General features: G+C 43.5%; 1 protein-coding gene across 6 annotated transcripts in view; it reads left to right on the forward strand.

The window, feature by feature from the left end:
* PTPRG (protein tyrosine phosphatase receptor type G) overlaps window positions 1-18,808 on the forward strand; it is a 725,670-nt gene that overhangs the window by 655,465 nt on the left and 51,397 nt on the right. For all 6 annotated transcript variants that reach the window (XM_067755032.1, XM_067755034.1, XM_067755031.1 and 3 more), the window contains one exon: window positions 11,092-11,183. In XM_067755032.1, the coding sequence (XP_067611133.1) occupies window positions 11,092-11,183 (92 nt within the window). The remainder of the gene's footprint in view (window positions 1-11,091; window positions 11,184-18,808) is intronic.

The following is an 18,808-nucleotide window of genomic DNA, read 5'->3' on the forward strand; positions in this document are numbered from 1 at the left end:
GGGGCCACCCTGCTCAGGTGGCCGAGTGGGGACTGCCACCCCTGTGATCTGAGTCCTTAGTGATGCCGCCTCTCCTCACTGCCCCACGTGCTGTGCTGACTTCTCCATGGTGAAGATATGGGCCTGGTAAAGACGTATTCTCAAGTCTCCGCTCTTCTCTGCTGGCTACCCTGCCATACTCTCTCCCTCCAGAGCCTGCCATTCCTCACTCCTCCTGAGGGTTCTGTGTCCTGAAGACCTCCAGCCAGCCCACTTTCCCCTCCCCTCCCCCTACTCTATCCCCAGGAGCTTTTGTGGAGCCCCCTGACCCAGTTGCATCCTTTGCTGCTCTATAGGAAGCCTTCCAGGGGACAGGGGGGCCCTGTTCCTCTTGGCCCCTTTGTCTAACCTCACTGGCCTTAACCACTCCTCTCCCACGTCAGGAGGGAGGGAGGGTCAGTGCAGTCCAAGGGTGGACAGAATCACCAATCAGGACCAAGCCTGTAAGAAGGGATCGCTGATTATCTCCCCAGAAGGGGGAAGAAAAAGCAATAAAAATCAGACCCAAGTATTTACTTTTCCAAAAAAGTTGTAAATTTTTCAATGTTTTAGGATTTTGAATAGGTAATACTTGACATGGGTCAAAAGTCAAAAAGTGTAAAATTATATAGACTCCGAGATCTCCATGCCATCACCCACCCACCAAACCCTGCTTCCTACCCCATCATGAACAGGTAACCACTACCACTAGGTAATTGTCTATTCTTAAAGGTTGCTCTGTGTGTGTGTGTGTGTGTGTGTGTGTGTTTGAACCTATATCCCCTTATCTCCTTTTACAGAGGAGAATACTGCATACACTGTCATAAACCTTCTTTTTTCACGTGATTTTTCTCTATGCGTATATAGTTTTCTCATTCTTTTTTTACAGAAGCACGATATTTTTTTGTATAGTTGTGTCGTGATTTGTTTAACTAGTCTCCTGTGGCTGTCATTTTGGTTGTTCTCAGGTCTTCTGTTATGACAAACAATAGTGTGGTGAATAACTTTATATGTTATTTTGCAAGTGGATGAGTCTATTTGTAGGATAAATTCAAGAAATTGGCTGTTTTACGAGCTACGTGCATTTGTAATTTTGATAGATGGTGACACATTGCTCTCCCTGGGGAGACACCAAGGCGGGCTTCTACTAGCAATGCATGAGTCTGCCTATTTCCCTACAGCTTTTCCAGCACAGGGTGTTGTCAAACCTCGGCACTTTTGCTAACCTTATAGGTGAAAAAAAATGGTGTCTTAGTGTAGTTTTAATAAAGTGTTCTCTGTTATTGTAGGTGAGGCTAAACATCTTTCACATGTCTGTGCCATTTGTATTTCTTTTTCTGTAAATTGTTTTATCTTTTGCTCATTCTTCCTTTGCATTGTCAGTCGTTTTCTATTTAAGAGAGCGCTCTCTTGTCAGCAATATGGGTTGCAGATTTTTTTTTCCTAATTTGTGGTTTGTCTTTTAACTGTGTTTATGCTGCTTCTTTCATGTTGATATAATTGGATTTATCCATAAATTTCTTCTTTGGTTTCTGAGTTTTGAGTCGTCATTAGAAAATCTTTCCCCATTCTGAGGTTACTTTTTTTAAGGTACTTTTATGGCTTCAAATTTTAATGTGAAATTCTTAAATCATTTGGAATTTCACCTGGTCGATGGTATGATGTCTGAATCAACTTTTTTTTTTCCCAGATGGTCCCAGGTATTTAAAAAGTACTGCAATCTGGGGCTGTTTAGTGAAGAAGCACGTAATACCTCACTAGATCCTTAAAATAAGACTCTTACAGCAAAAGCCTGACTGACTTCAGTTCAGTTAGTATGTTAATGAAATAAGTAGTTGCCAAAGGTTTTTACCAGACCATTTTATGATACAGATACTGAATCATATGTGCAATAAATAAAATGTGAATTTCCAAAATAAGTTGGACCCATCCTGTCCCCGTTAACCCTCCCAGTCAGTGGGGAATTGTGTCAGGGCTCTAAAAGAGCGGCAAGATAAGGTGCAGAGTTCCTGAAGCCTCAGTCCAGAAATGGAGAACATTCCAGGCCAGGGTCCTAACTAAACGGGAGATGACTTCAAAGCCTTCTTTCAGGGTAACAGCTGGGAGTGTTGGCAAGGACTGCCCAGAGCTCACTTCCTTAAAACCAGCTGGAACATACAAACTGCCCTGTTCAGGTTCTCAGTCTTGTCAAAATGTGGTTTATGAAGTGACCTTTTCCTCTCTTATCTCCTGGAAAGCGTTACCAGTACTTCAGGGTTTCTGCAAGGGTTTCTTGGCAGACTTAATATCTAGCTAGGAGGTATGTTGCCTTGAGACCACTGATGTGGATATAATTTGTTAATTTTCTCCCACCTTCCTAAGATGTTAATTGCAGGCAGTCTGTATCCTCCAATAAAATTCTCACTGCAGAAACCAGATTTTTGTCACTTCCAGCTGTAACGAGACTTGCACAGCACATCTCTCCTGCCCACGTGAGATCCAGAATATTTCAAAACACTTTCTGCTCGTTTAATATCTCTTCGCTCTGTCACCCCTCCCCCCCCCTCAGCTTCAACATAATTCTGTTCGCTTTTCTCTTCCCCTTCCTCCCATCATCTCCTCCTCACACCTGACAAGCCCCACTGATCCAGGTTATGGCAACCATCTGTCCCAGGATTTCCAGGCTAGCCCCGATGTGGATTATGCCATTAGGTTATCCCCACAAGGACATTGGTATTTGTCAGATCCCGTGTCTCTTTGACGGTTTGCGGAATATGCAAATGAGAAACACAGCCCTCAATTCTTTTCTTCTAGAAGATCCCCTCCTGAAAAGATACTCCAAGTGTAAACTGAGTTTGACAAGCAGAGTCATTTAACGTGCAGTAAAGGAAACTGAACCGCAAGTGAGTGGTTGCATGTGAAACACCTCAGCTCAGAACTTACACTGGGCTCTTTTCTAAGCAGGACCCCCGCATTATTTCTAGCAGACCCTCCTCTTTGAGGAAAAGCCCCTCAACGCCCACAGACTTTTCCTTCTATTGTTGTCTTTGTCACTTCCATTTCTTGAAACATTTTGCCCTGATACATCAATCCACGTCTTTTTAACACAGCCCTCAGTCATCTTCCTGGAAGGCATGCGAACGTGTTACCACTTTATATTTATAAATGGCTCTTATTCATACACGGTTTACTACAACAGCTCCATTTACAAAAGTAAATACTAACATGATTTCTGTACTCAACAGCGTGAGAATGAACGGGATTATTAGCGGGCGTGCCGCCGTAAATTTAGATGAGGGCAGTATACAAATCAGTTACGATTACTTAATTAATATTCAACAGCAGCTCAGCCAATGGCCCGTTCTAGCCTGCAATTAGCATTTTGAGCTGCACGCCACTGACAAACTCCTCGTCACTCCGATGTGATTATAAAAGCATTGAGCTCAGTTTGAAGACAGTGACTTGGTTCCTAATCCCTATATATCAGTATTTGGTTATTTTGTAATCCCGGGTTTTTCACAGGAGTCTAGAAATCGTGTTGTGATCCCGCTCTCGCCCCAGCCCCATCAGTCATGCTGATGCTAAGGGCAGTGTTACTATAAGCCGAGGACCCTGGATGACAACAGGGTGACATCTCAAGCTTGCCAAAGGGATGCCCATTTTGACCCAGATTTCTAGAGACCTCCGAAACCCCCTCTCCTGTAAGCGGGTCTGGATTTCTGCCTTCGGAGGAGCCGTACGGAGTGGAACTCCACACATTTCCAGTATTCAATCTTCCTGGACTGGAGGTCGGCACTTAGCTTTTGAAAAGTATCAGTCACCTAAATTATTCCCAGCTTCCTGTTCGTGGGGCAGAAAGAGGTCTAAGTAAGAAAATTGTTAGGACACATCAGAGGTTATCTAAGCAGGTACCTGGGAAAACAGCAGCAGAAAGGAACGCCTTTCTGCGGAAGTTTGCTCTCACTGGGTGTTCTGCCTTAAGATGTGTCAGATTCCTGGAAAGAAATGAGAGGCAAGGAAGGGAGAGTCTAGAGGGTTCCTGCTTATCTTTGTAGTTTGCTGCATTTTGTTTGACTAGGAAGCCTCTGTAACTTGAGTCTATTAAGTTATAAAGGACAGCCAGAGTAGCTGGGTGGGTGGGTGTGTGTGTGTGTGTGTGTGTGTGTGTGTGTGTGTGTGTGAACACACCAGCCTGTCCTGTGCTGGCAGCATGTGTGTTTCGGTGGGGAGCTCTGGGAATTGGCATTGATGGCTTACTGATCTCGGTTGGTATCTACTGCATCCTGACTAGAAGATGTACTTTGACATGAGCTGTGCTTTCTCAAGAATAGAATTTTTTTTTTTTTTTCGGTACGCGGGACTGTCACTGTTGTGGCCTCTCCCGCTGCAGAGCGCAGGCTCCGGACGCGCAGGCTCAGCGGCCATGGCTCACGGGCCCAGCCGCTCCGCGGCATGTGGGATCTTCCCGGACCGGGGCACAAACCCGTGTCGCCTGCATCGGCAGGCGGACCCTCAACCACTGTGCCACCAGGGAAGCCCAAGAGTAGAATTTTTGATTTTTGAAAAAGTCTCTCTTCAAAATATATGTCTTATTTGAAAGAATGCAAAGTTATTTTTAGAAATTTCAGTCCGAGACCCATTGTCCATGACTAAGCTTTAAGTGTCTGTGGGTTTTTAGAAGCCAGGCTGATGCATATGTGCCCATTCCTGCCACGAGGCCTTCAGACACCGGATGGGTCTGGACCACAGGTAGTGGGGTGTGGTCTTGAGACCAGGGAGCTGCTAGCCAGGATCCACTTCTGATCAACTACCGGAGAGGATCTAGTACATTATCCTTTTCACTTCTAGTCAAGCCTTTCTTAGAAATCTTAAACTATGAGCCCATGTTGGTTTTCTAAAAAGGGATGAAGGAAGGGAGAGTAATATAGAAAGCTTGTTTCCATTTTGCTACTTAGAACTTCCTGTGAGATACACATAGTTGACCATCTTTGGTCAAAAACCAGAAGCATTTGGCTTGTGTTCTGGGGCTGTGTCATGTGAAACATGCATACCGTTAAACGGTAGACTCTCGGGCTTCCCTGGTGGCGCAGTGGTTGAGAGTCCGCCTGCCGATGCAGGGGACACGGGTTCGTGCCCAGGTCCGGGAAGATCCCACATGCCGCGGAGCGGCTGGGCCCGTGAGCCATGGCCGCTGAGCCTGCGCATCCGGAGCCTGCACTCCGCAGCGGGAGAGGCCACAGCAGTGAGAGGCCCACGTACAGCAAAAATAAATAAATAAATAAATAAAAATAATTAAAAGCATTTTTTTTTAAAAAAAAAAACACGGTAGACTCTCATTCAAGGTGAGAGATGCTTAGTCTGTGAGAGGCATAGGAGAAGTGGGACCCAGAGACTCACATCTCCCATTTCATTTTCATTCTGGCCCAGATTCCCCTCAAGTTGAATGGAGGAAAAGTATCTCCTGCAAACTGGGATGTCTTTTTCTTGCATCCATCTGGGAGCGTTCAGTGAACGTGCGATGGAACTCTATAGCGGTACTTGCTTCACGGGCCAGGGAGGGGGAGTTTAGAAAGCCATCTAACTCGGTGGTTTTCAAATTTGTTCAAGTGGCAGGACGCCTGGAATTCAGGAAATCAGAACATCATGAACTGCTTGATAGTAAAGTTCGTATCGACAACTTCAGTTCCTTCATAGAAACTAAAGTTTATTTTGCTGGCAGACAATAGAGCCATAAAGCCACAAAAGTGGCTTAAAAGGTAGCTTTAGGAGGAAAAACTTTCATTTGAGAAATCTGAGTTTCTTCTGTGCTGAGACTTCTGTTCTATCCAGTGGCAGAACACTTGGCTCCACCTTGGAGGATTCCATCCTATTTCTGAGAAACTTATAACAGAAACAAAGCAGAAGACCTTTCACGTTTTTATTCAAGTATATGCAATACAGTTTTTCTTTCTGTGTTTGAGATGAGTATGTTAACGTCCTTGAATTCTATTTTTTTTAACTTTTTTTTTTTTTTTTTGGGCTGCGCCATGCAGCATGAGGGATCTTAGTTCCCTGACCAGGGATCAAACCCATCCCCCAGCATTGGGAGCGCAGAGCCTTAACTACTGGACCACCAGGGACGTCCCCATCCTTGAATTGTTAATACTGTTTCCTATCTCATAGGGGACCCTTTAAAATCTAGAGTCTTATCTGGGCATTTTTAAGGTGCCTGTCATTCAAGATTGTTTTATTTTGTTAGGGCTTTCCTAGAGTGCTGGAGACTCTCGGGAACCGTTTTTCTCTCTTTTAAAAGCTTCCCAAACCAAAGAGATACGTGCCTCTGGGTGATAACCAGTGCGTGATTGAAAGTTCAGTGGGGTGCGCGTGTGTGCGTGCACGGGTTGGTGGGGGTAGCTGACTGACGTCAGGACCCTCCAGAACTAAGGTGGACTTAAATTCCTAAATTGGGAAACTCAGAGTGTCAGGAAAACACATGCTCAAAGGTAGATGAGGCAAAGTAAAAGATAACTAATTTGGATCATTACTAAGCCAGTCAGGGTCAAATAAAAAAAAAACAGATCTGTTCTCAGGTCCTTAAAGCACATATATAGGGGTAGGGGTGGGCAGAGAAAAAGGAAAGAAAGAAAGAAGACGGCAAGCAGTGAAAACAGAATTTATGGTGGGAACCCATCGGACTTTAATTTGTAGTGAAACTTGAAAATGTATTTTTTTATTCCAAACATGATCTACTTTATAGTTTTCCGACATAAACAAATGCTCACTGTGAAGAAATAATTTTAGAAAATGACTCTTGATGATCCTAGAATCTTTTTCATTCAATGAGGGGTTTTAGAGTCAGTTATTTGAAAGTGAATTGGACCTAGACAGAACTTTGAAATTGCATGCTCGGTGACATAGTCGGACATTTTCAGAAATTTTATCTCCATTTTCCTGAGCTCAGAATTAGAGACAAGACTGCCTCTTCGAACACTTCACCGTTGAGACATTTAGAGACATTAAAACTTCCATTTTCTTTTCCTCTTCTCCAAAATCACTGCCTTTGCGTTTTTATTCCTGGATACTGCTGGAGGTAAAACAAAACAAAACAAAACAAAAAAAACCCTCTCCTGAGATTTCTCTGAGGTGAGCAAGTTAAATAAAATGGCATGTGATAACGACTCTGAACCAGCCCCTTTTCTTAGATTTTAAACTCACAGTGTCGAATGTGTACCCCCAGAGTGTTCATCTCCGTGTGGTCACTGGTAGTGAAAAGGTGACCACAGCTGAGCACCGTAGTCAGTCCCTCGCCCAAAGTAGACCCCCAGTCAATAGTTATTCAAGAAATAATAAGTGAAATATCTAACAATGTAGTGCATCCATGAAGTGGAAGAGACATTAATGTGAGATGTCAGTTCATACTTGTTATCAAGGAGATACATATAGATATGACCTCATTTTGATCTGCCTGTCTGTATTTGGGTGAGATTACATCAGTAGCCCCTGATGCGTCTCCTTGCTCCGTTCCTGCTGCTCTGTACTCTGTTCACCACCTAGCAGCCAAAGTGAGCGCTTCAAAGGAGATGAGTCAGACCGTTCCAGTCCGCGGATTAAAGCCCTCCATTGGCTTTCCATCACTCACAGATGCCAGTGAAGCTTGTGGCCTTCGACCTGGCATGACCTGGCTCTTGCCCACCTCTCTGGGTCCACTTCTTGCCCTGCTCTTAAGTCTGGCTTCCTTTCAGTTCCTGCAGTGGATGAGCTTACTCTGTTCCAAGGCTCTTTTGTTTTGTTTTGTTTTTCTGGCGGTACGCGGGCCTCTCACTGTTGTGGCCTCTTCCGTTGCGGAGCACAGGCTCCGCACACGCAGGCTCAGCGGCCATGGCTCAAGGGCCCAGCCACTCCGCAGCATGTGGGATCTTCCCGGACCGGGGCACGAACCCGTGTCCCCTGCATCAGCAGGCCCACTCCCAACCACCGTGCCACCAGGGAAGGCCCCCAAGGCTCTTTTAACCGGCTCCTGGATCTGCCTAGAATGGTCTTCCCCTATACCCTCCTACGACTGGTCCTCCCCAATCATCTCTCAGCTCCCATGCCACCTCCTGGTGAGGTCCTCCTTCACCTCCCCGCATCAGTTATCACCACCTCATCCTGTTTTATTTTCTTCATAGCTCTTGACTATTTGAAATTATTTGTTTACTTGTTTGTTGTTGATTTCCCCAAGAGACTATAAACTGCCATGAGGGCAGGGACCTCGTCTGTCTTGTTTATGTTCTGCTCCCAGCCCCTCACTGTCAATGATCAAGGAACAGTCAATAAGTGAGGAAAAGTGTGGAAGGATGTACCCCACAATATTATTAGTGAAGATTACTAAGAGAAGGATGAGGGTAACTTTACCTGATTGTTTTTTCTTTTTGTTCATTTGTATTTATTTCCTAATTTTTCTGCAGAGATTGTGAATTACGTGCGCACACGATCCTTTCTAAATTACTCCAGTGTTTAGCCAGGCTTGAGGTGTTTTTAGGGCTTCCAGCCATAAGAATGCGTTATATGCATGCTCCTTGCTGTGTAGTGGGTGCTGAATAAATGTTCAGTGGGTCCACTGAAACCTTTATTCATTTGCCCCCAAGTTCTGTAGTTGGGTGCCCACCCGAGTCTATCGGTGGGAGGAAAGCCCGCATGACCTGCATCAAGGTGCAGATGTAGGGAGCTGTGTCTCCGGGCTTCTGACCTTCATCCCAGTGCTGTGCTCCTCTCTGGCAATCACAGAGTTCTTTTGCTCCAGGGAAAATCCATTATTAACAGCCACACATGGGGCACTAGCGTGTGATGTGCTTCGGTACACACTGCTTTTTTCAAAGAGAACGTGGAGCCTCTCGCCTCACATGGAACTGAGAGTCTGGGTGAACTGTCTGCCTGTCTTCTGCCAGAAAAAGGACCCACGATGTCGTTTATCCTTTCCAAGTCACTTGACGTTAACAGTCCCTTGGCCGGTACTGATTCTTTTTACTAATGCTTTGTGTCTTAGAAATTTAACAGGTAGAGTAATTGTGGTCTTAAAATAGTTATTTCTTTGTTGTTGTTGTGGGGTGTCCTTTTTTGCGCTTTTTTCCTTCTTCACTTAGTTAAAGTCTGAGCCGGTACATTGTGTGCCATTTGTTTCAGCGTCATATAGCACTAAGTACTTCAGTGGGCAGTATCTTAACAAAAGTAGATTTTCCTTAGCTGTGACGCTGGCTGGTTAGGGTTCTAGCTAGTTTGTGAAGTCCGTATCCTATGTGTTTTAACTCTAGTGTTATATTCTGGAAATCTGTGCAAATTTGCTGGGGCGTAGGGGGAAGAATCCAAGAAGAGAAAACTTGCTGATGAGCTTAGAAACAGAAAGAAGCTATTACCTCAAACAACAAAATCATGGGTCTTTTCCACATGGATTTGCATCATTTCACATTCAGTAGAAGATTCCGTTACTACCACAGCCCTAAAATACTTTGTACGTTGCATGTCCATGTAGCGTAAGTCAGACTGACTGTTCCTTCCAAATTTAGGTATAGGCAGCTAGACAGTGAGTGATGAAAACGTGTTCTATTATTTATACTACAAATGCCAGGCAATTCATAGAAAAAAATCATTGTTCAGAGCACTGCGAGAGCAGTCCCGTGAGATGTGCCCGGAGTGGGAGCGATTTATGTTCAGGACCCCCTAAAGGTATAGGGAGCAGCTATCCAGACCTCTTCTAGAGCCATGCCCGGGTGTACAGTGGGTAGAGCTGCTTTCCATCCGAAAATAGGCCCTGCTTAAAGGAACACACTTCACGGTGTGACACGCGATCGTTTCTGATTGTGCGTGGTTCTGATCGCTCCATGTAGAGCTGCGGGTGAATAATCCTTAGGACTTGGAGGCCTCCTCGCTCCACCAAGATCTCCTGTGCTCTCTAGAGTCCCGTGCTTTTTCACATCCACCCCCCAACCCCCTTTTCTTTGGCTTCATAGCAACATGGTACACCCAACAGAATCACCCCTGGGACTTCTGATTAGATGATGGATGACAGTTCCGAAGAAAAGTCGACTTAATTCCAGTGGTGGGAATACGCCCCCCGAAAAAGCAAAGCTACAGTGGGTGTAAATGGGGCTTGGTGAGAGATGCCGGAGGAGTGGAATGGGTCCCAGGGACACCAAGCACCAGAAGGATGCCGCCTGCTTGGCTCAAAGACCCAGCAGTGGGGCCAGCTATTGTGAAGCCCCTCTGCCAGATGAACAGGGACCCTTCTCTGGTCACAATAGCCATTCACGCTGAGCAACCTCATTAAATATTCAGCCTGTGCTTCGGGCAGCTCATTAGGGCCGCAATGAGCAGTGACGTGGCTGCAGGAAAGCCGAGGGCCTGCCGGCCGGCAGCACTGAACAGAAGCTGAGTGAGCTGCCGATGGCTTTTCTTTTCACTGCCTGTCCTGTGATGACCAGTGTTTGCTCCCTGCTTTGTCTCAAGTCCAGGTAAAAACAAAACAGAAGCCCCAACAAGCAGCTGACGCTTGAAGCCTTCGGCTCCTTGTTTCCCATGCTGTCTGGCCAGGGCCTGGGAGTTTGAGTGCCTGCCCCCTGGAAGCCCTCTGACCCCCTTCGAGAGCTGTCTGGGGCTCCGAGGGCCTTCGCTGAGCGCTGACAATGTGCTGCTGTTGTGTGCTTGGGCTGATGACTGCGTTTGGGAGGGTCTGAGGTGTGCTTTGAACTTGGCGCTAGGGCTTTAGAATAGCAAAGTCTTCCTCTGGAACAGGTTGAATTTGGGAACATTGTGGGCTAAGACTCGCAGTTTGTACAGCAGGTTTACACAGTCCGTGCCAACTTCTCATGTTTCTGAGTGGTTCACTACTAAGTTTTTTCCCTTTTAACTCTGAGGATGGGTGTGGTGTAATAAAAAAATAGGTATTCTTCAGCTATTTGGGGTTCTTCCAATGGGCTGGATATTGTCCTTCTTGTATCTTGTTACTTTCCCATGGGTCTGCACTCAGTGCTGGGTGATATTTAAAGCTGGGAGAATCTGAAAGAATTGAGAGATGGTGAACTCAGACAAAGTGTGTTTCTCTTCTCTCACTGTTTGCATGTTTTTCTGTTTCCTGTACAGAAAATGTTTTCAGACAGCTCATTTCTACGTGGAAGATAGCAGTTCACCTCGGGTGGTCCCCAATGAAAGTATTCCTATCATTCCTATTCCGGGTAAGTAAGACACGACTCCTATTTCCAGCGGGCTAATTGTTTTTCTCTTTTGTTCTCAGTGTTATGTGACAGCCATGACAAAATATTATTTTTATAACCTTTCCAAGCTTGCCCAGTCTACGAGAGCCTTAACTAAGGGTAATTTAATGAAATCTATACTCCTTTACATATCTGCCATGTAATGAAATCATCTTTCAGGGGAACAAATAACTATGGGTTCATATAGTGTGGATTCACAAGAGGGAAGGGAAGAAACAGTAGAAAAAAGGGGAAAACGTACTTAATGTATTTGCGGTCGACTTGGACTAAATTTCGTCCTGATAGGTAATTTGTGCTTGCTTTTTTTAAAAAGAATCACAATTTGAAATACTGGGTGTTTTTTTTTGGCTTTTTTTTTTAAGATTTCTACTAAGATTCCTTACTCTGAAAACACTGATTACCTTAGTGTCGGAAGTTTGGGTTCTTGGGCTGTTTGTGTGGAGATCTAGGGAGATGTTCTTGATCTGGTGTCTGTTTCATTTGTCCTTGGTACAAACAGGAAACACGCAGTTACTGTTAGGGATATAGGGATTGGTGGAGGACACTAGTAATTCCTAACAAATGCCGTAGACGTTAGAAGTTCAGCAGCGGGTTTGCTGCGATAGGTGGCACGAGGGATTTGGAGATGTCTCCCACTATTTTTATTTTGCGTCCCCTTCCATTTTGCCAGGATTGAACTCTCTTCCTCTGGCTTGCATTCTGTACCTGTAAATACTTCTCTTCAGATATCTTATACATTCATCCTCTTGATATTATTCTTTTGTAAGCAGAGGCACTACTTTTATTAAGTGCCACCTCCCACATACCCGCACAGCCCACTTGTCTGCCTCATTCTCCAGAATGGTTTTCTTCATCATCTAATATACCATGTATTTTACTTGTTTGTTTATGGTCTCCCCCCCAGTACAATGAGAGCTTCCTAAAGGCAGGTGGATGTCTCCTTAGTGCTAGACTAATACTGGCATGTAGTAGGCATTCTCAGACTCTCTGAATGAATGAAAGAATGAATGAATGATAAATACCAGCAAATCTTCCTTAGCGTTCTTAAAAGATCATAGCTGTGAAGCTCAGAGGTGCAGCCCTTCTCTGAGTGCCCAGAAGGAATGCTGCTGTTGTTTCCTCATCTTCTCTCGGTGTAGTTATGGTTGGGGACTTACTTGGCCCATTATGTCTCTATGTATTGCTGGAATGGGCCATGTTCTCTCCCTTCTGGTCAGCTTCTCTCACTAAAGCCTGCCACACAGAAAAGAGAGCGATAGCAGAAAAGTGTCTGGGTAAGTACCCTACTGGATCATTTTGTGGCCACTGAATGATTCCCATACAGATGGGATAGGTTTTGTGTTACGTTCGTTCTTCTCTACTGACCCTTGACCTTTATTGTTGGTGGAGGAGCTTGCACTCTTGCCTTTGAGAGGTGGCAGACAGGAATCAGCCCGCCATCCTCAGGGAATAAGTTTTGTTGAATCTGCCAGATTTGCACAGCAGCTGTGCATAATCATTTTCCTCTTGCATCACCTAGAGTATCTGTTGCCCTCTGGAAAATGCCTGGGAGACTCTCTCCTCTGAATTGATTCAGTTGACAAACACAGCTGTTGGGTAGCTGGGCAATTGAAATCCATTTTCAAAGGTTAAATGCTGAGATACTTCTTGGGCTGTCTTTCAGTTTTTAGTTTCTTTTCCCCCTGGATGGGGAATCAGAACTCCAAGGATTTTGCCCTGCCTCCGCCATGAAACCTTTGGTCAATGCCTTGACCTCTCTGAGCCTTAGTTTCCAGAATCTGCAAAATGAGCAGGATATCTGCCCTACTTGTAAACAACGCGGTGTTAAAGATCAAATAAGGGGCTTCCCTGGTGGCGCAGTGGTTAAGAATCCGTCTGCCAATGCAGGGGGCACGGGTTCGAGCCCTGGTCTGAGAAGATCGCACAGGCGGCGGAGCAACTAAGCCCGTGCACCACAACTACTGAGCCTGTGCTCTAGAGCCTGCGAGCCATAGCTACTGAGCCCGCGTGCCACAACTGCTGAAGCCCGCGCGCCTAGAGCCCATGCTCCGCAACAAGAGAAACACCGCAGTGAGAAGCCTGCATGCAGCAATGAAGACCCAGAGCAGCCAAAAATAAATTAATTAATTAAATTTTAAAAAAAGATCAAATAAGATGGTATGTGTCAAAACACTTTGGAAAGCTTAAAGGAAGCCAGAAGTGTCAGCTGTGGAAGCTTTCCTTCCCAAATCATGATATCGCTCAACCTGGCAGCCATGGAGAGCAAGCATTTGCACGGTCCCCAGGTTAAGACTGTCCCAAACACTGATCCACATCTACCGGGTGCAGCCGACCTCGCCATGCTCTTGGGCTTGGACTTGAGGACTTCAGTTCTCCAGAATCCTCAGAAAATGCCATCAATCGTGCCTGCCTTGCCACACCTCTGAGTAGCTGTCTTGGACCAGAAATGCTTTTGAATGTTCTCTGCTTCATTTCCCAGCAGGCTGTTTAATCACCAAGTGATTAAATACTCACAGCCCAAAGACATTTCTTTCAACGTGAGTTTCTCCTGATTCTTACTCACTGGTGGTAGAAGTACGTGGAAGGAAAAATGTCTTCAGATTCACCATTGACTGAGAAATCCATTGTATCCAGTTGGGTCTCCCTTGGCATTAAGTAGGTGCATCCTTGACGAGCTGTAACACGTTTGTGAAAATGAATTACTTTAAATGCTGTAATGCAGTGTGGCGTGAAAGGACTTACCTGCCGAAACCAAAAGTGAGACTGCTCTTTCACTGTTTTCTCAGGTTTTTATAGCCAGCAACAGCCTTCACCAGGGGCATGCCTCGACAGAAAACTTATTTCACCCTTAACTGGGAAGAAGTTACCCTACATGACCTTCCTTTAAAAATCTTTCAACTTGATCACAATCTCTTATTTTTCTTAAACAAAAGTACATAGCCCTATTTAATAGTTAAATTTGTAACGTAGTTTGTAATTTTACTTTAACAATCCATGATTGTATTTATTCTTAAGGTTTCTTCCAGTTATTACAGTGCAACTATGTCTTGCATAGGAAAAATCAATATAAGGAAAACACGATTTTTTTTGAAATCACACGTTTTTTTCACTCTATTAAAGGTCTCAGCACAATTTTTCTTTCTTGGAGACCTCCTTGGGATCATTTAAAATGATTTACCTTAGGAATTATCGAATTGTTTTCGTGTCTTAAAAATAGTAGGATATTTATAGAGCTTACATGGAATACTTATTCTGCCCACTGGATCTCACTTATATTTTATCTTTGTTCAAAACCTAGTAAGAAAGACTACTGAGCCCTAGATGTATCAGCTTATCACTTGAACCCCTCATTTGCTACGACTGATTTTTTAAAAAAGATATTTCCAGACAACGACCAGTAAACTGAACCATTATATAGATTTAAAATGTGGGCAACAGGGTGAGACTGAAAATTCAGGTACTGAACTGTTGCAAAATAGAGTTCCTAGGTCATCATTGTAAAATGTGTAATATACTCTGATCCTAGAACTTATTTTACACTTAACCTTTTTCAGAAAACATCATCATCGTCATCTAATACTTACTGAGCATTTATTGATTTAAACTACGTGCTTCATTTTTCACTACAACCTTAGGGAAACAGGTGCGATCAGTATCCCCATTTCACAGATGAAGAAACTGAGGCTCAGAGACGTCATTTAATTTCCCTGAGGTTACGTGGACAAGTGGTGGAGCTAGCATTGGAATCTTTGTGTGACTTCAAAGTCCAGATGCTTAGAAATGTCTCTGCCACCTCTTGGCGTGCTGCTCTGACAGTCCTGATATCTCAAGACCTCAGGCTCCTCATTTGGATTTTGCTTCATTAAATCAAGACATTTTCAAATACGTGTGACTGTTGTCTTAAATTGTTTCTGAGTTGTTGTTCTTTATCATTTTCTTCTTCTTTCACTAGCACTGACCACTTGTTTTTCCATTAAATTCTCTTTCATCCTCCATGAGAGAGTTTCATCATTGTTCTGTTGAAGTTTCCTCCATAGCAAAAATAAAATCTCTCCTCTTACCTTTGTTTCCTAGTCATTTAGTCTCTTCTTTCCTAAGAAAAAGACTCCTCCCCCACCCCACCACCAATATCTCCATTCCCTATGCAAAAGTAGGTCTGTGTGATTTAAATGCCTTGAGGAGCAACTCACAAACATGTTGAATGTTGAATAAATTTAGACACTAAATCACCAACTTTTGAATGATTCTGCTGAGGTTTAAATTCACAAATAAACAGCCCTGGTCTTGAAATCCCAAAGCATAAGGGAAGTCAATGAGTTACACTGACTTTTAAAAAGTATTATAAAATAAACGGAACGTTAAGGAAAGCTTTGCTAACCTTTGCTAACCTTTCGATACTCATCTCTTGGAGACGGCAGTCTATAGGAATTTCTGAGGAATTTTGAGTTGTCAGTTTTACTAACTCTAACAGAAATTTAGGAATTTCGAATCTTCAGGGTGTTCTGGTTTAACTGGCAAAGACAGTGGTGTGAGAATTAAGACATTTTTTTTTCCTGGTCTCACCTACATCTCTGTAAAATGTGGAAATTGTAAAGCCAGTGTGGTGGCTAAGGTTAGTCATCCCGCCACATGAGAAGGAACTCCACACACAAAAGTATTATTATCCAACAGGAAAGAGGTGCTTTTGAGGTTAAGTTCCAATCACTAGAGAGGTGACATCAATTCTTTTATTAGGAAGTGTTTAAATTGTGGTACCTGCTCCATGTATGATGCATGAGAAAAGCAGGGGATTTTCTTCCAGTTAAGTTAAATGGTGACTTCTTCAGGAGAATGAAAGGAGAGACTTCAGGCTTTCACTCATATACTAGTGAAAATATTTTTCACTAATGGGTTTTCAAAATCAAATGTTCCATGCTTACTGGTCTCCCATGGTTACTGTGGGAGGATAAAGAGTAATTGAACGTAATAACCTAGCTATCAGCCCCCTTCTAGCGTTCTGTCTGCTAAGATATTGAAGTAGTCACAAATTTCTGTCCTTTAAGATCCATATTATTCTTAGCATCTACAAGTATTTTACGAGATCTAGTGTTTCCCACTTTGGGATATTCTTTTGAAACAATAAGCTTGAATAAGATTTTTGCTGTAGTTATGAATGAAGCCTTACATACAATGTCATCTACAAATTATATTCACCGTATTATGCCACTTATTCTTGTAGATTTTTGTTATATATAGCTTTTTAAAGCCAGAACTCAGGTCATGAAATTAGCCCATTCATAGAGCCTGTTGAAAGGGCTTTTCCAAATGTGCATGTTGTCAAACACAAATGTCCTTATAAATGCTTTTTTTCTGGATATTAGAAAATCTAACTTTCTAATAAGAGCATTACAAAACAAAATGTTGCTGCTAACCAGTAGCTTAGAAATCCAGAAATGATTCAGGCCTTTCCCGCAGTTAAAATACATCTTAATAATTTGAAGGTCACTGGCTTCAGCAGGGTGCCAGCACATAAAGGGGTTTTAAACATGCAGTTTAAAACCCTTGGGATTAAACCAACCTTGTTGGCATATTTTATTTATACAGAGATTATCTCCAAAGGAGATTCATTGGTCTTTTGACTATAATGAAGCCCTTTCTTTATTGACTTCATTGTGTCATAAATGAAAAGAGATTTCTTTTTATGGCAGGAAATAAAATGTTCCCATCTCCACAACACTCCTTGCATCCTAAGAGTCTGATTTAGACAAAAATCTATTGGTTGTGTCCTAAGTCAGGAGCTAAAAATCTTGATAATCTTCTTTTATTTCCTGTTTGCTTTATCTTCCTAAGGTGACACAAGTATGGCCAAGCACAGATAGAGGCCTGAACTTGGCCTCTGAGAGGCTGAGGGGGCAGATAAGAAGGGGACCGAGTTCCGAATATTGAGGTCTGCCCACTACAGGGGTGGTTAGCAGTCCCTGGTAACAGCCCGGTTGCGGGGCGTGGGGTTGGAGAGAGGTCTGAGCACGACTGACTGGACCGAAGTACTGTGCTTTATAGGTTCTCCCTTCCCTCAGATAGATTTGGTTGGGATTTGGAATAGGGTTGAAGGAACTGCTAAGGGTTAAATGAACTTTATGGAGACTGGCCTAAGTGACTGAAGGCCCTCCAGAATCTTAATGGTAATTTTATATGTACCCACAGCCCGCCAGAGTGACAAGCAAGCAGCGGTATTTTCCTAAACAGTCCTTAAGCCAGTCAACCCCACAGCTAAGCATCTTGGCAGGAAGGTAAATCCTATGACACTTTATTCACCTGGCATCATCAAGGTGACCAGAATATCAGTGTGAATTTTCCAGGTAACCGAAGTTTACCCTTAAAGCCAAAGCGATTCGTTTCAGCCCTTTTTTGTTGTGGTTGGAGAGCTTCTTTAAAATGTATTCTATGGTGCTCTGCCCTCTCTAACCCTGTATGTTCCATTTAAGATCTAGAGAGGTCATGTAAGGTGGAAGAAGCCCGCTTTGGAGTCAGCCCGGCCCCGCCGCTTCATGGTGACAGTAGACCTCAGCCAAGTTCTTCGGTTGTCTTAGCCACGTTTTCTACATCCATAAAATAGGGGTCATGACAGCCCCTAGATCATAGGATCATGCATGTAAAGCGATTAGCACCTAACAGTCAATCATAGCTTTGTGCATTTACTAAATGCCAAGCACTCCTGTAAGTCCTTATGTTATCTAGTTTACTGTGCATAACGCTCTGTGAGTTAGGTGCTTATGATTTCCGTTTAGAGACGAGGAAGGGGAATCACAGAGAGGTGAAGTCACACCACCAGGCAGACTGGCTCTGGCTTTTGGCACTTACTCCACTGCCTCTGGATGGCTGATACACAGGAAGCAGTCCATCAATGGTGGCAGATAAGAGTAACAGCTACACAATTTGACTGCGTTGCAGGCTAAAGACCCTACCACCAAGCCGTGTACTGGGCTGGGCCCTCTGCAGCGCCTCCCTGTGGTGGATGTTCAGGGATGCTTGGGTGCTGATTTTTTCTTTCAAATTTCAAACCAAAAATTGCTAAGTTTTCCCCTTTTTGTTTATTTAATCTCTTGTTCCTTAAGATTAAGAGAAAGCAACTTTGGCATGGGTGATTTCCCTCTAATGGCTCTGAGGATGTAAATACAACAGAGACATAACCACAGATTTGGGAAGCAACATTTCTTTTTTTTTTTTTTACTTGAAGCATAGGTGATTTGCAGTGTTGTGTTAGTTTCTGGTGTACAGCAAAGTGATTCAGATATATATATATATATATATATATATATGTATATTCTTTCATATATATATATATATTCATTCTTTTTCTCATTCTTTTCCATTATGGTTTATTACAGGATATTGAATATAGTTCCCCGTGCTATACAGTAGGACCTTGTTGTTTATCTGTTTTATATATAGTAGCTTGTATCTGCTAATCCCAAAGTCCTAATTTATCTCTCCCCCACCCCTTTCCCCTTTTGGTAACCATAGCTTTGTTTTCTATGTCTGTGAGTCTGTTTCTGTTTTGGAAATAAGTTCATTTGTATCATATTTTAGATTCCACATGTAAGTGA

The sequence above is a fragment of the Pseudorca crassidens genome, chromosome 10 (assembly GCF_039906515.1).
Source record: "Pseudorca crassidens isolate mPseCra1 chromosome 10, mPseCra1.hap1, whole genome shotgun sequence".
Taxonomy (NCBI): Eukaryota; Metazoa; Chordata; class Mammalia; order Artiodactyla; family Delphinidae; genus Pseudorca; species Pseudorca crassidens.